Genomic DNA, 14,115 nt, shown 5'->3' with positions numbered 1-14,115 from the left:
AGCTACAAATGCTAACAAATTAATCAGTCCTAACCGAAATGCAAATTTCTTTCAGCTGATAGATGCCCATGTGACTCTGAAAATAAAACGTAAATGTCACAATGTGCTGTGCTTTACCAACAGAACCAGCCCCAAATTATTGTGGGCATGGGATTACCTGTAGATGAGGACCTTGGGATTCTCTGCCCACCAGAAGACGTCCTGCTCACAACATTCTCTAATCTCTTCATCAGAAAAGGCTGAGATATTTTTACATAACTATGCGTCTGTTGCTGTTTAAATAGTGTAAAAAAAAAAGTCATTTTAACAACACTGTCATCAGAAGTATTTGTGAGAAGTGACTTTTCCACAGCTGTTTTCCTCGGGAATTTGTTTTTTAGTTTTGGGGAGGACAGTATAAATAAGTTATTCAATGCTTTTCTAAACTCTACTATAAATCTTAATTGTTTCTGAAGCCGTAATATTTTCAGAATTAGACAATGACTGTATTTTATAGCCTGTGTTTGCAATTCTGACCTGCAGCTCCAGGTCAAATAATAACACTCACAGCTTTACTTCCTCAAATTCAAATTTAATTGGCTTTAACGCAAGTGAAATGGCCATGACTCTAAATGATTGATTTTTTAGAGTTCTGAGTCTCACGGAAAGAAAACAATCCCATTATCACAAGATGGTTACAGCTCCCCCTTCTGACAGGAAATGGAAAACAGCTGCAAGGAGTAGCGACTCCTGCGTATTCACCTGTCACCATCACTTCCTCCAGTGTATCGCCGGGAAGACACACGGATGTGAATTTTTGAAGTTGTACTCACACTTTACCCACATTATGTACTATGTTAAATGGATGAGACCAGTGCATATCCCAAAATCTTACACTTTAGGTCTGTATGAAATTTCACTCCAAAAGCATGTTTAGAGAATAAAGTTAAGATATGAGGAGGAAGAAGGAATCCAAAGTGTTATTAGCTCCTCATAGGTACTCTACAAAGAAGGTATTTATTTGTGATTAGCTCTTGTTACTGCACTCAAAAGGAATAAAAATGAATTTATCTTAAAATTCCACAACTGGGATTTGGGATATATGGTACATAAAACTCACAATAGCCTTTTTGCCCTGGTACGACTAGAAGCCACTCCATCCAGCAAGCGCCATCAAGAAATCACAGCCCATCTCTTAAATGTTTACCTTTTCTTTCCACTTGAAGATGGAGTTACTACAGGGATGGCTCGGTTGAGGTCTCTGCTCCAGTTCTGCTAACACCGATGACAGTTTGTAGGAGTTTGCTTGCAAGAGGTCTAGTTTCAGATTGGTCTGTGGATACATCATTTGGCCACATGAGTAAATTTCTAGAAAATGAGGCACAGCTGGTGGGTAAAGGGATATCAGGGTAACTTCCAAGATGACAAAGAGGTCTAGAAAGGTACACATTCGACTCATGCAGACAGGCACAGAAGATGCGAAAGAGAGCAAAAGTGGACCCTTCAGGACTTTAAAGGAACCTTGGTTGTCGAGTGTGCCTTCTTCTGGACTCTTATAAACAGGATAAACTGGAAACCTAGATAGAACAGTATTTTGTGGCAACAGATAGCTTTACTCAAATTTCTGCGAGGAGTGAGAAAGGGAATAATAAAGTGTCGATCTCAGAAGGTAGACTTTTGGGGGCTTTGAAGGAAGGCAGTTGAAAGTGGTGCGCAACGGAACTTGTATCAGATAGTATCAAACTCAAATGGTGTGAAGTGGGTTTTGTTGTTGCTGCTGCTGGTGTTACTGTTTTTCTTAAAGAGGTGAGGTCCTCTATTACCCAAAAAGTTTGCAGTAACACTTCTGGAAACTGGAAACAGTATTCGGGAGTATCTGGGTGTAAAAATAAGTGAAGCTAAAGATACACTCCTAGTTTGCCATTTGACCTTCTGTTCCCTGTTTGACCTTGAACTAGAAACTTCATAATAGCTTCTTTGTCAAGCTGTGTTCAGTCAGGGTAAATCAAATAACAGAATCTAAACAATGGGAGGGGCCTGCTTATCTCATCTCTTCCTCACCATTATTTCTCCCTTTTCCACACCTCCAGCATGGGGATTCCTAACCCTAACATCCCTGCCAGGGGGCCACAACCATGGACTGAACACCTCTGATGGATGGGGAACAGTCCATCGTATTGTGGGGCAGGCTTGCCTAAGACGAAATCAAAACCCACCGCATGCCTTCTACCATTAGACCTAGTCTGCATCTGAGAACATCATAGGGCAAGTCTCCTTCCTCCTCTATGTGGTGCTCCTTCCCATATCTGAAGACAGTGTCTACTCTAAAAATACATTCCGTTTCTGCAAAAAATTGCTCATAGAACATGCCTTACCAGCATTCTTGCTTCAAATACGGCACTTGAAGGACCAAGAGACAATGAATTGGGAAGAATTTAAATGAAACAGTTTCCTCCTGTAAGAAACCTTCCCTGGGGATCAAAAAGTCTACCAATACCACAAGTTTCCCTCCACCAACTGTAGGGGTGTGTAACCAAGTTACATGGGTATTCGGTACCCACTACTTGAAGGTGCATATTGGCTCCCTCATAAACACTGCGAATTCAGGGGGCAGACCCTCTCCAACCCTGCACCCTCCGCTGTGTGAATCAGATGCTCCTAGTACGTGTTCCATGCTGGTGATGACGATGACAAAATTCTATGCAAGAACAACCGAAGAAATAAACTTACAACTTAACACCATCACAAAATGCCCCATATGACTTTATTTTGGTAAATATTATTTGCATAGAATTAGTAAACCAAACATTTGGCACTGTCACAGAAAATGTCCTACAGACTGCTTTATAATTTCATAGGAACCGCAGCCATGTGTCCCTGAAAGTGTGTTAGACCTCTGCTCCCAAAAGAACAGAATCCGGGCCTTTCTTTTCACTAAGAGTGTTAGGCTTGTTCTTACAACAGCTCCCCCACTCTCCCAGCTCCCCAAGGAAGCCTCTGCTAAAAAAGAGATTAAACTGTACCTGACTGTATTTGTCTCCTTTCCCCAGAGAACCAGTGAAATTGCCTGTTTGGACAGAGGTATTAGGTACCTGCTTTCCCAAGAGAGTTCGTGAAGCTACGTATAAGGTACCAAGAGCCAGCCCAGCTTCCTGTATCCTTCAAAACATTGCTAAAGATTTTGTATCTCTTCCTGAATTCTTCTCAGATGAATCCCAGTCAATTTCCTCTCTCTCTTATCACAGCAGAAAACCTGTATCTAGCACACGTAGTTCACAGTATCTGTTCATTTTTATTCCTGTATAAAATTCACAGGCCTTTGCTGACCTCCCTTTCACCGTGGGTGCCTCTGAAGCAGCCTCATTGTCCATTGCTCCCCACAAACGCCAGAGGGGCTGCTGTGGCGCAGGCTCTCAACAAAAAGGCCCAGAGATGCCGCTCCCTGCCCTCTCCTGACAGTACCTCCCCTCCCCCTCAAAACCACCTCAGCCTCTAAACCTTTTTCCCTTGTTCTCAGAAGTTTTTGCCACACACTCAGACTACCCTCTTCCTTCTGTGTGCCCAAGCTTTCCTTTCTCCTGTTATTTCCAGAAGCCCCTGATGTTAGCTGAAGATAAGGGAAAGGGACTCTTCACAGTTACCAGGATTTCGGCTCTCCTCTGTGTATGGTGCTGGCACTTTCTAACAAACACTTTTTCCTCACAATAATCCTTTGAGGTAGGTACCGAGAAAAGTGAAGTTGTCCCAAGTCCATGGAAAGGGCAGAGCGCGATCCAAATATGGACCTTTCTGAATGCAGACCCTGTGTTTTTAATCACTTCTCTTAACCGGGTTAAAGTACACATGGTTTCCAGACCCTAATGGAATTATTCTATTTTGGGGAATTCTATTTTAGGCGCAATTGGTTTCCTGGAAGGACACTAAAGCAAACATGTCTAAGTAGTTGAATTTTTCCAGATCCCTCAAACTGCTCGTCAAGGAGGCGACTACAGGAGCTCTGACTGGATTGTTCTTTGTCATGAGAAAAGAAAGGCGAGCAGAGGTCAAACGGGCCCAGAAAACAAGCATTCTAAAAATAACTCCTTCATCTTTCAATCTAGGAAAGTAGACGCTGCAAATATTTACCTCGTCCATCAAGGCTGCTGTGATTTTTTGGCTCTCTGCGTCTGAGAAGGCGGGGTCCCTGGAGTAGGATTTCAGCATTCGTTCCAGGCCTGACAATGAGATCATCCTCTCAGTCACCGCGGTCCATCCTGTCCTGGAGGGACACAGCTGAGAGGGGGCACGTGCAGGGGGACCTGAGCCCAGAACTCACACCAGGGGGAGTTCCCGATGGCCGAGGCTCTTTCTCCTTGTAGTTGTTACTAACTTTTACTGAATGGGTGGCCTGCACCTTTATTTAATAAAGTTGAGAAATTCCAGTTTTTAAAAAATCCTGATTGTTATTTTGCAAGATGAGCATTCGAATCCTCCTTGTGGACCCAGTCCGTGGTCGATTCCCAAAACTATCGCAGTGTGAGCCCCTCCCTCACTGCGGTGGTTATGTTTCTAAACATTTCGCTCTCTTGGATTTCCTATCGGGATTATATTTCAATATGTTGTTCTGCTCCCCATCAAATAAGCTCCGCATACCAGAATCACAAGCGCGGGGCGGTTTGTATTACCCGTATCGCATTAGAGCTGCTCACATTCTGACATCCCTAACTCATTTAGAAGGAGAGCTTAAAAAGAAATAAACAAAAAAACCAAAAGCTGTGTGCACAAGGAGGCTTACCATCTTTTAAACAGCTCGCTGTTCCTCATTCCAGCCAATTTTAGAAACACGGCGAAATGCTATTATTTCTGGAAATGGAGACCAAGTGCTCGTAGAGCTCTCTTAAATAGACCAAAATGTCATTTTCAATCTGTTTGCGCTCTCCTTTCTTCTTTCCCACTTTTCTTTATTCACACAAATTAGGTCTGACATAGGATTCTTTAAATGAGGTGATCCCTGCCCCGATTAGCAAAGGTGAAATCACCCTACCTTTGAATGAACCCTCTGAGTAGAAAGAACACTTTCCCTGATCGGGCCATTCACAGATATAATTACACACCTTCCTGGTCTCTTGAGGCTTTTTCAATATCTTTTTGCAGTCTCAACAGTTTTGATTTTAATGAAGACTCTTGTCGCTCTTTATTCATTGCATTGTTAAGATCTTCTTCCTTTAGGGGAAAAAATGATGTTTAACAATTTAAGGAGAAAAAGTAAGGTTTGCTACTCCTAGTTGCACTGAGAATTTCACTGAAAACTGTATTTAATATTAACTTAACAGAAGGAAAAAAGTAAAAAAAAAAAGTCAGGATAACCTTTGGTTTTATACAGGTTGTTCTATCTGTCCTAGACCCACTTAATAAGAAAATATCTTGTCCACAACTTGTAAGTACACAGCTGAGCACTTTCTTCAACAGAACACAGTATTGCTGGAGAAAGAGCCTTCCTATAGTTTAATTTCACAGTTTCTTGATAAGTAAATCTATTTGTTGGATACTCTACTGCTCCCTATTGATCTTGATTGAAGTTAGAGTTCTTCGAAGGTCCAAATGTAGCATGACATGTTTCCCAGGAGCTAGGACTGTGTCGGGAGTTTCATCAATGTTTATTGTGCTCTGTTCTGTATTGGCTGGCTATTGGCGACCCATGAGCTCTTCCCAGGATGGGTCTATAATCTAGTCAGGCCTTGAAGCATCACGTAAAGAGACCTAGCAATCCAAGGCCACATTCATTCATGAGTGTGCAGACAAGAATGTGTGATTCGCCGAGTGCCAGGACGTGAACGTTTCAATGAGGCAAGAAGACTTAACCAGGATTTTTCAGTCAAGGAGAAGGAAGCCAAAGGGTACCCTGGACAGGAGAAATGGCACAAGCAAAGGACAGAGGGAGGGCTGCAGGAGACGCATCAGGAACGATACGTAGACCAGTTGCTTGAGCAAACACAGTAGAAGGAAAAGTTGTCTTGGCAGTTTAGGTCAGATTTTTGGGCTGAAGTAGGGATTTTGTCTTATAAAATGTGAAAAAATGTTAACAATATCTGAGCTTTCACATCCATTATTTCAAGGGTCGAATGAAAAGAAAATGAGGACGTCAAGGTTGGATGGGGAGGCAGCCGAACAGGAGTGTAGCAGATGGACAGGAATGCGTGGAGAAAAAGGGGACACTAAGGTCTGAAGACAGAAGTAGAGGGATCAGGACTTGGTTGATACAGAAGGAGAAAAAACAAGGATCCTGAAAGTTGGTGGAGAGATGAGCTTTAGATAGACAGTCATGAAGCGTGAGGATTTAGAGCAGAGAGAATAGCCTTAATAGGAATAATAAGGTATAGATAAACATATATTGCTCATATATTGTGAATTGTATATTATAAATGTTGATATCCTTATTACATGTGATTCTTACAACAACCCTAGGAGATTGGTTTTATTTTCCCCATTTTCCCTCTGACAGTCAGAGAAATAAATGAAGACCCAAAAGAAACAGTTTGAAACCCAGGTCCTCTGAATCCCAGTGTGCCTCCCCATCGGCTCCTGCCCATGCCAGCCCCTGGAGGTCGGCGGCCCCGCAAGAGCCCCGGCTGAACTGCAAGGCTGCCTCACTCCACCCCTCAGGCCCTTCTTGCTGGAGAAATGCACATCATCCCCGGGCTCCGGCTCCGGCTCTGTGCCAGGCCAAGACTCCATTTCGGTTGTTTGGGGACATCTATTGTTTACAAACGTATTTCTGGAAGTGGATCACTACTGGCACAACTCGAGGATAGAGTATACTGCTGTCCTTTAACTTTCTTAAATTTGTCCTTCTCTTCCAAAGACTTTAGAAAGATCAATATTGAAAGTGGCCTATGAAACTGCTGATGCAACTTAGGAGCATGGCCTTTCCAGCAACCTTACAAGTACTTTCACACTGGTCACCAGCCCCTCAATATCTGCGTTTGGATTGTTCTCCGGTCTTACCCTAGTCCTTGTACATTTCTTGGCAACTAGATATAAACCAGTCTACACCCAATGTCTATAAAGGCAGATTTAGGGCATGTTTTTCTTTGAGGATATTAAGGAAATCCTATTTACCCATTTGGAGGTACAGTCCATTGTCTTAGACAACAGATATGTAGTCATTAGCTCTGGTGCACTGATGATGTGATAGAAACCAAAAATTCCCATGGGCATGTCAATTACAGATAAACTGTCATGGCTGCCTCCTTACATCGCACTAGAAGCCTAATCACATTTTCAATGACAATGACCCCTATTTTACTGACAGCTTAGTCAATAAGGGCATTTTTATAAGAAAGTAACAAATATATTTTATTGCACATTTTCCCATCTCAGGAGTCACCTACACTATTTGGAAGAGAAAAAAAAAGGAGCATTTTCTGCTTATAATCAAATCTTCCTTTCCACTGCTTATCACTACATTTGTTTCTGTTTTGAACAGACATTACTATTGCTAATTCACTTCACTTTTCCAGGGTAGGAAAAGAAGATCTAATTCAAGAAATAGGTGGCCACTTACTGCTGTTCGGAGGGTAAGGGTGGGGAAAGCTGGTCAGGAGCCACTGTTGGGCCTAATCTAACCTCCTTTCCTCCTCCTTCATCTCTTGTTCCCTGAGCAGGACTCCTGGGATGTTGACTTCAGCTACACTTTTAAGCCTATAGGAGGCCATGACCAGTAGGCTAGTTCTCCATACAGGGGGAAACGAGCCTTCCCAATCTGGACCTTGAAAGTCTGGACAAAATACAGCAGAGGAATTCTTTCTGCAGATGGCAATAATTAATGATCAGCTCCTAGAACACTACAATTAAGACCAACAAGAGGGAGGACAAAATCCTTGAGGTGTGACCCAAGAAGACAAAGAATTTCCCCCCAGATAACAAAGAAGTGAGATGTCTAGGCTCTGACCAGGCACGCTGATGGGTTTTTAGCAAGTTTCATATAATGGTAGAATCACCCAAATGACCTCAAAATAAGCTTCTATAATATGGTGTGAGGTTTTCAAAGGCAAGGACCATGAAGAATGTTGACAATGATTCCCACCTTCGAGGAGTCCTGCCTTTGTTCAGTCCCCTCCACGAACACTTATTGACTTGGGTTTGCACTATTGGACTGCACTTATCGACTTGGTTCTGACAAATAGAATACAAAGAGATGTCACTTCTGAGATCAGCTTATAAAGAGTACAGTTCCACCTTGGATACTCTAGCTCTGTCTCTTTCGGATCACTAGCTTCTGGGGGAAGCAGGCTGGCCTATTGTGAACTCCCCACAGGTGCAGAGAGCCTTATGGCAAGGAGCTGGTCTCTGCAGCCACCAGTCAGCGGGGACCAGAGGCCTGCCATCTGCCACATGGGTGAGTTCAGAAGCAGGTTGTCTCCCAGGAGAGCCTTGACATGTCTGCACTCCCGCTAACACTTTGATGGCAGCCTTGTGAGGGACTCAGAGGCACCAGGGAAGCCACACCTGGATTCCCGGCCTGCAGAAACTGTGAGATAATAAATGCTTGTTTTAACCTGCTAAGTTTTGGGGGTAATTGTTTTGCAGCAATAGACAACCGATATGACATACAGTGATTATTTGCAGGTCATGAAACAGTCTGCCTGGGATTACTCTAGAAGCCTGAGCATAAAGATTCAGTCTGGAATCCCATTTGACTTTCTTCCCTTCCAGAGGACACCAAAGACATACTTCTATTGCCCGGTTTCTAAACCACATCCTGTTGTTGTTTTTTTAAAATTTATACAGACTATGAAAAAAAATCAATATTTTCATTTACAAAACAAGATATTTCCTTTACAATTGCTCTCAATGTTTTTCCAAATGCGTCCCTCAGCCTATGAATGAGGCTTCCCATCAATGGAATTTCCTTCCATTCTATACTTACGAAGTAATCGGTTAATAGGAACTCAGATTTATTTTCTGTGGATGACACTGCAGTTTCTTCCATGAGAGCCTGGGTGTCTTTCTCCACATCTATCTTGCTGATGGCACAGTGAATCTGCGTGTGGCACTGCAATGCCAAGAAAGCAGAACAAGGTTGCTGAAGAATGTTTCCTGCCAGTTCCTACCACGTGTATCAGAAATACAGAAATCCTTACAACTCACTGTGGTCAGGGTTTGGCCAAAAACAGAAATATGTTGGGTGTACTGGTTCAAGTTATTGTATAAAAGTTTAATTCTTTCCTTCTCCAGCTCCAGGATGCTCTGAAAAGGATGGAAAATGACAGAAGATGAGCTGGTTGTTGTGCAAAACTAAAGGCACCCACCCAAGCACTGGCACACCCCCAGAAAGCCCGTGAACGGTCACATTTGTGCCTTTTGATGATGTCATTTCCAGGCTGCAGTGGGGGGAGATTCCCAGGAAAGAACATGATTTGGTGCTAAGTCCTGTTTATCCTCCTTTAGGATTGGTTTTGTTTTTGTTTTTGTTTTTTAAAGATTTTATTTATTTGACAGAGATAGAGACAGCCAGCGAGAGAGGGAACACAAGCAGGGGGAGTGGGAGAGGAAGAAGCAGGCTCATAGCGGAGGAGCCTGATGTGGGGCTGGATCCCATAACACCGGGATCACACCCTGAGCCGAAAGCAGACGCTTAACCGCTGTGCCGCCCAGGCGCCCCTAGGATTGGTTTAACTCACATAATTTTCCCAGGCTGTTTTGGCCCAAAAGGCATTTGGTTACCTGGTATTCACAAAGGAAGGGGAGAAAAGAGATCATTTGAAAAGCATCTGTGAGTTCTTTTTTTTTTTTTTTTTTTAAGATTTTCCTTATTTGTCAGAAAGAGAGAGAGAGGGCACAAGCAGGGGGAGCGGCAGGCAGAGGGAGAAGCAAGCTCCAAGCTGAGCAAGGAGCCAATGTGGGACTCAATCCCAGGACCCTGGGATCAATACCTGAGCTGAAGGCAGACACTTAACCGACTGAGCCACCCGGGCATCCCAGCGTCTGTGAGTTCTAGAGAAGGAGTGTGAAGCCCAGTAAAATCCCTGTCCATATCTTGGAAATGCATTCAGACTATTTGACAAGAGCAGAACCCCAAAGTCTGATCAACTTTGAACTTAGGAAATTTTAGGCCAGGTTTTAGGAACACACTGTACCCCAGTAGGCAGCTGTTTCCTTATGTTGACACGAGTTGAGCCACCAGCATCAGTCTGAGACTAGAATCACCAGCATCTCTTCATGGAGATGGTAATGGTTAAGAGATTTTAATTACGTTTCAGGGAAATCATTAAAATGATCTATGTTTGCTCATGAAAAGAGGCAGAGATAAATTCCACTGTGCAAAGGGGAAATCCATATCTCATTTAATGAATTATTGCTTTCTGTTATCTTGTTCTTTTTGTATAAAATAGGTAGTAGAGAAGCAAAATACTCTGGAGGACCTAAAACTGTCCTTTTGTGCCTTTACGATAGCACATGTATGAGAGCGTGGCCAAAGTTCGCAGGGGGACAGCAGAGCTGGAGACTGGTTGGGGCCCAGGCACCGTGATAAACCATACTCTTCATTCTTTCCAGTCCTGTTGTCTGGTCTGTACTACTCAAGGAGTTCGGAAGGAATTCATTTTCATCTAAATTGCTTAAATAAAACTGATCAAAGAAATATCATGTTCTTTCTAAAGCAAAAACTCTCAAATTTTAGCATGCTTAGCAATCACCTAAACACCTTACTAAAATCATTCAGAGGTTCTGATTCATCCCATTTAGGGAGGTGCTCAGGAATCGGAATTTTAACAAGTACACTAGCTGCTTGGAGACATTGTCCTGGGACTCTAAAGGGCCACAAAAAAAAAAATCTAATTTCAGATTATTTATGATTCTTCCACCCAGAGCTACCCCATTAGCATTTTGATGTATTTCAGTCCGTCTAGGTATGCGCAAATGTACGATTTTATTTTTCTAGTTACCCAGCAAATTATTCAAATTTGTATTCTGTTTTTTCACTTAACATTATACAAGAGCAGTTTCTCATGTTGTTCGCCTCCAGAAACTCCATTTAATATAGTCCACTGCGTGGGGTTGCATACAGCACATTTGATTCATTTAGTCATCCCCTTAAGGTTAGCCATTTGAATTGTTTCCTCCCTTTTGCTTTTAATGTATTTTGAACAGAAATTGGTTTGTTTTTCAGCTATTTCCTCAAGATGCATTTATAGAAAGAAAATTATGTTTTTCACCACGGGTTCTGGGAGAGAGTCAAGCCCTACTGTCCTGAAGCGTCCGTTGTGTGCCGTATGAGTCACCAGCTCCCCAGCCCCAACCCCTCCACCCTGAGAGGCACAGTCACTACTGCCCTTGGGGGAACTGTGAAAACAATCACTCCGATTATTTTCTGTGTTCTGTGGTTCAGATGAGGAACACTGTTGAGAAGGTGAACATTTTTAATGTTCTTGACACTTATTGCAAATGCCTCTCTAAAATAATTCCTTGAGTACTTACTGTTGGAACCCAACATTTGGCTCTTGGTAATTCTTAGTAGCACGGCCATTATTTTTCAAAATATAGATTATTTCTACCAACTGAATTGTTTGTTCTTAGAACAAATGTGAATGTGACTTGAGCATAATATGATTATGAATAGTAAGACTAATTGACATGTGGTTTGTGGAATTGGTTTTATTACTTCATAACCACACTTGAAACTTGACCCTTTTTAGTAGCTAGCAAACTGCCTTGAGCACATTTCAATGAATGCTCTCTCAAAGAATCTATAAATCCAATTTGGAGAGTAAGAAGGGGTAAGAGGATACGCTATAGGATGCTTAAATGAATTCTTATACCCCATTTCTACAGAAGAATGGTCCTGGCAGAATGGAGGGAAGAAGGAAACTGAACCACCCTTGTAACATTTCCACCTCACACACTTATAATAAAATTCCCTTAAATTCAGTTCAGCCCACTTTTGTTATGTGTCTTCATGAGTATAACATTCTACTTCTGAGTTTGTAAACAATGGACGATCTAGAACACCCAGTATAATATGTGAGTCAATGATTTGGTGGTGCAGACAGGGTGTATACAAGCTAAGGGAATACAAAGTAAAGGAATGTTCTTGGGTAGGGCCGGGCGAGGATGACTTGGCAGAAGTAGTCTCGAATGGGTCTACAGAGCTGAGCTTGCACTCGGGAGGCCGAAGGTAGCTCTAAGGGAGCCGAGGTAAGAGGAAGTGACAGAACTGAAAGGGAGAGCGGGGCGCAATGTTGGTGGCCTCTGGAATGGTGGTAACAATAAACCAGGATACAAGAAGGGTGAAAGGAAATCTTTCTTTTCCTTACGGAGATTCTGATTTTGAGTAGATTCTCCACATGACTTGGATTCTAATAAAAAAAAAAAAACTACGGTTTTAAATATTTTTCAAACTGAGTTATAAGTTTATTAAAAAAAAAAACTTCAAGTATAATTAACATACAGTGTTATCCTAGTATCAGGTGTACAGTATTATGATTCAACGATTCTATACATTACTCAGTGCTCATCAGGATCAGTGTCCTCTTAATCCCCTTTGTCTATCTCACCCACCCCCACCACTCACCTCCCTCTGGCAACCACCAATTTGTTCTCTATAGTTAAGAGTCTGTGCTTTTATTTGTCTGCAAAGACATCTTTTGTAATAGAGAAAATGTATATCTTGTCACCATCAGGGAGACTTTATAAATAAAAAAGATAATTTCCATGATGTTTTAATATAAAAGTTGGAGCTGCTGAAAGGGGGTTGGTCAGGAGGAGAGGTACAGGAGGACCCTAACAGGAAAAAAGAAAACTGAGAAAAAAGAGAGACCTAGTAAGAGCCTCTGAGAGGGGAGTTGGTAATAGCAATACATAAGACATTTTGAAGGCCAGCTGGAGGTCACCTATACCAGTCATGCTGGCAGCCATACGAGGTAGGGACCATAATTATCCCCCATTGCTGTGATGTAGAGAGGTGAGAGGAGTGCAGACATAGAGGTTAAGTATTTTTCTCATAGCCCTTGAAGGGCGTCTGGAAGATGGAATGGGAGCAGCCATTTCTCTCCCATAATCTAACAGGGCTTCCAAGGAAGCCAGCCTCTATGGAAAAGCCACAGATCCACTGAGAAGTCCCAGGGGGTGAGGCAAGACCAGAGGCCAGGCTGGAGAGCCAGGTTTCAGATGGACAAAGTTGGAAATTAAATCCTTGGCCCTTTCTCCTCGTCCTCATCTAACATGTATTCAGCAGAAGCGAGGAGAGTACCAGGACCCTATGTTTGATGGCGTAAAATAAAGAAGGGTTTCTCCTCATTTCCTCCTCTCTTCGGCCTAGTTTTCATCTCTCCTTTAATTTCCCCACTTTTCCCTAACTCTGCATCTATCCTACCTGGAACGTGGAAGAGCAAGAGATTAAATATGGCCCATTGGATTTCGGCTTGTCCAGCAGAGAGCAGAGGTCAAGCCCATGGCATCAGACCGCCTAGGTTGAATCCCGTTGCCATCTTGGGCAAGTACCTTCACATCTCCACTCCCTCACTATAAATTGGGAATAGAATTATGACCTCTTCATGATGTTGTGAGGAACACAAAATGTAATGCTGTGAATGTACTCAGCGCCGTGCCTGTCCCTAGGCAGCACCTGTATCATTCACACATGACTGTGCTTATCAAATTGCATCTCGATTGCCTCTTTTTGCAACTGTACCTTGCTTTAAACATTTTTTAAAACTTAACATGTGGGGAAAAAAGAAACCAACATTCATGTTCTTAACACCCAGAGTTGAACATTATTTAAGTTGGTCAGATTTATGTTGACTTAAAAAATAGAGAACTAAGCTAGTCAGATATACAGTCGTTGGAGTAACTTTTGAGCCCGGGTTGCTTCGTCCTCTACAAGCTGTGTGGCTGTACGGGGCAGCTTTCTTGAATTCCCACCATTTCCCTCATACAACACAGATTCAGTCTATATGTATAAGTTTACAAACACACACATTAAAAACTCACTGTAGTTTGGGGTGTGAGTTTTTTAAATGCTTTAATTTACATAGAGTGTATAAATAGCATATTTCTTTTCTTCAACATCATGTTTTTGAGGTCAATTTGTGTGGGTTTTTTAAAGATGTTATTTATTCATTTATTTGAGAGAGAGCGCCAGAGAGAAAGCATGAGTGG

General features: G+C 42.4%; 1 protein-coding gene across 14 annotated transcripts in view; it reads right to left on the bottom strand.

Annotated features, from left to right (window-relative positions):
- Positions 1-14,115, bottom strand: part of NOSTRIN (nitric oxide synthase trafficking) — a 55,068-nt gene that overhangs the window by 3,884 nt on the left and 37,069 nt on the right. For 8 of the 14 annotated variants that reach the window (XM_048214249.2, XM_048214248.2, XM_026492614.4 and 5 more), the window contains 6 exons: positions 9,109-9,207; positions 8,888-9,013; positions 5,073-5,181; positions 4,105-4,193; positions 1,187-1,312; positions 158-272 (listed from right to left, as the gene is read on the bottom strand). In XM_048214249.2, coding sequence (XP_048070206.1) covers positions 158-272; positions 1,187-1,312; positions 4,105-4,193; positions 5,073-5,181; positions 8,888-9,013; positions 9,109-9,207 — 664 coding nt within the window. The remainder of the gene's footprint in view (positions 1-157; positions 273-1,186; positions 1,313-4,104; positions 4,194-5,072; positions 5,182-8,887; positions 9,014-9,108; positions 9,208-14,115) is intronic. The other 6 variants (XM_048214252.2, XM_048214251.2, XM_057318350.1 and 3 more) reach the window with 2 other exon arrangements.

Source organism: Ursus arctos, unplaced genomic scaffold (assembly GCF_023065955.2).
Source record: "Ursus arctos isolate Adak ecotype North America unplaced genomic scaffold, UrsArc2.0 scaffold_1, whole genome shotgun sequence".
Taxonomy (NCBI): domain Eukaryota; kingdom Metazoa; phylum Chordata; class Mammalia; order Carnivora; family Ursidae; genus Ursus; species Ursus arctos.
This window is presented reverse-complemented; position numbering and strand designations above follow the sequence as displayed.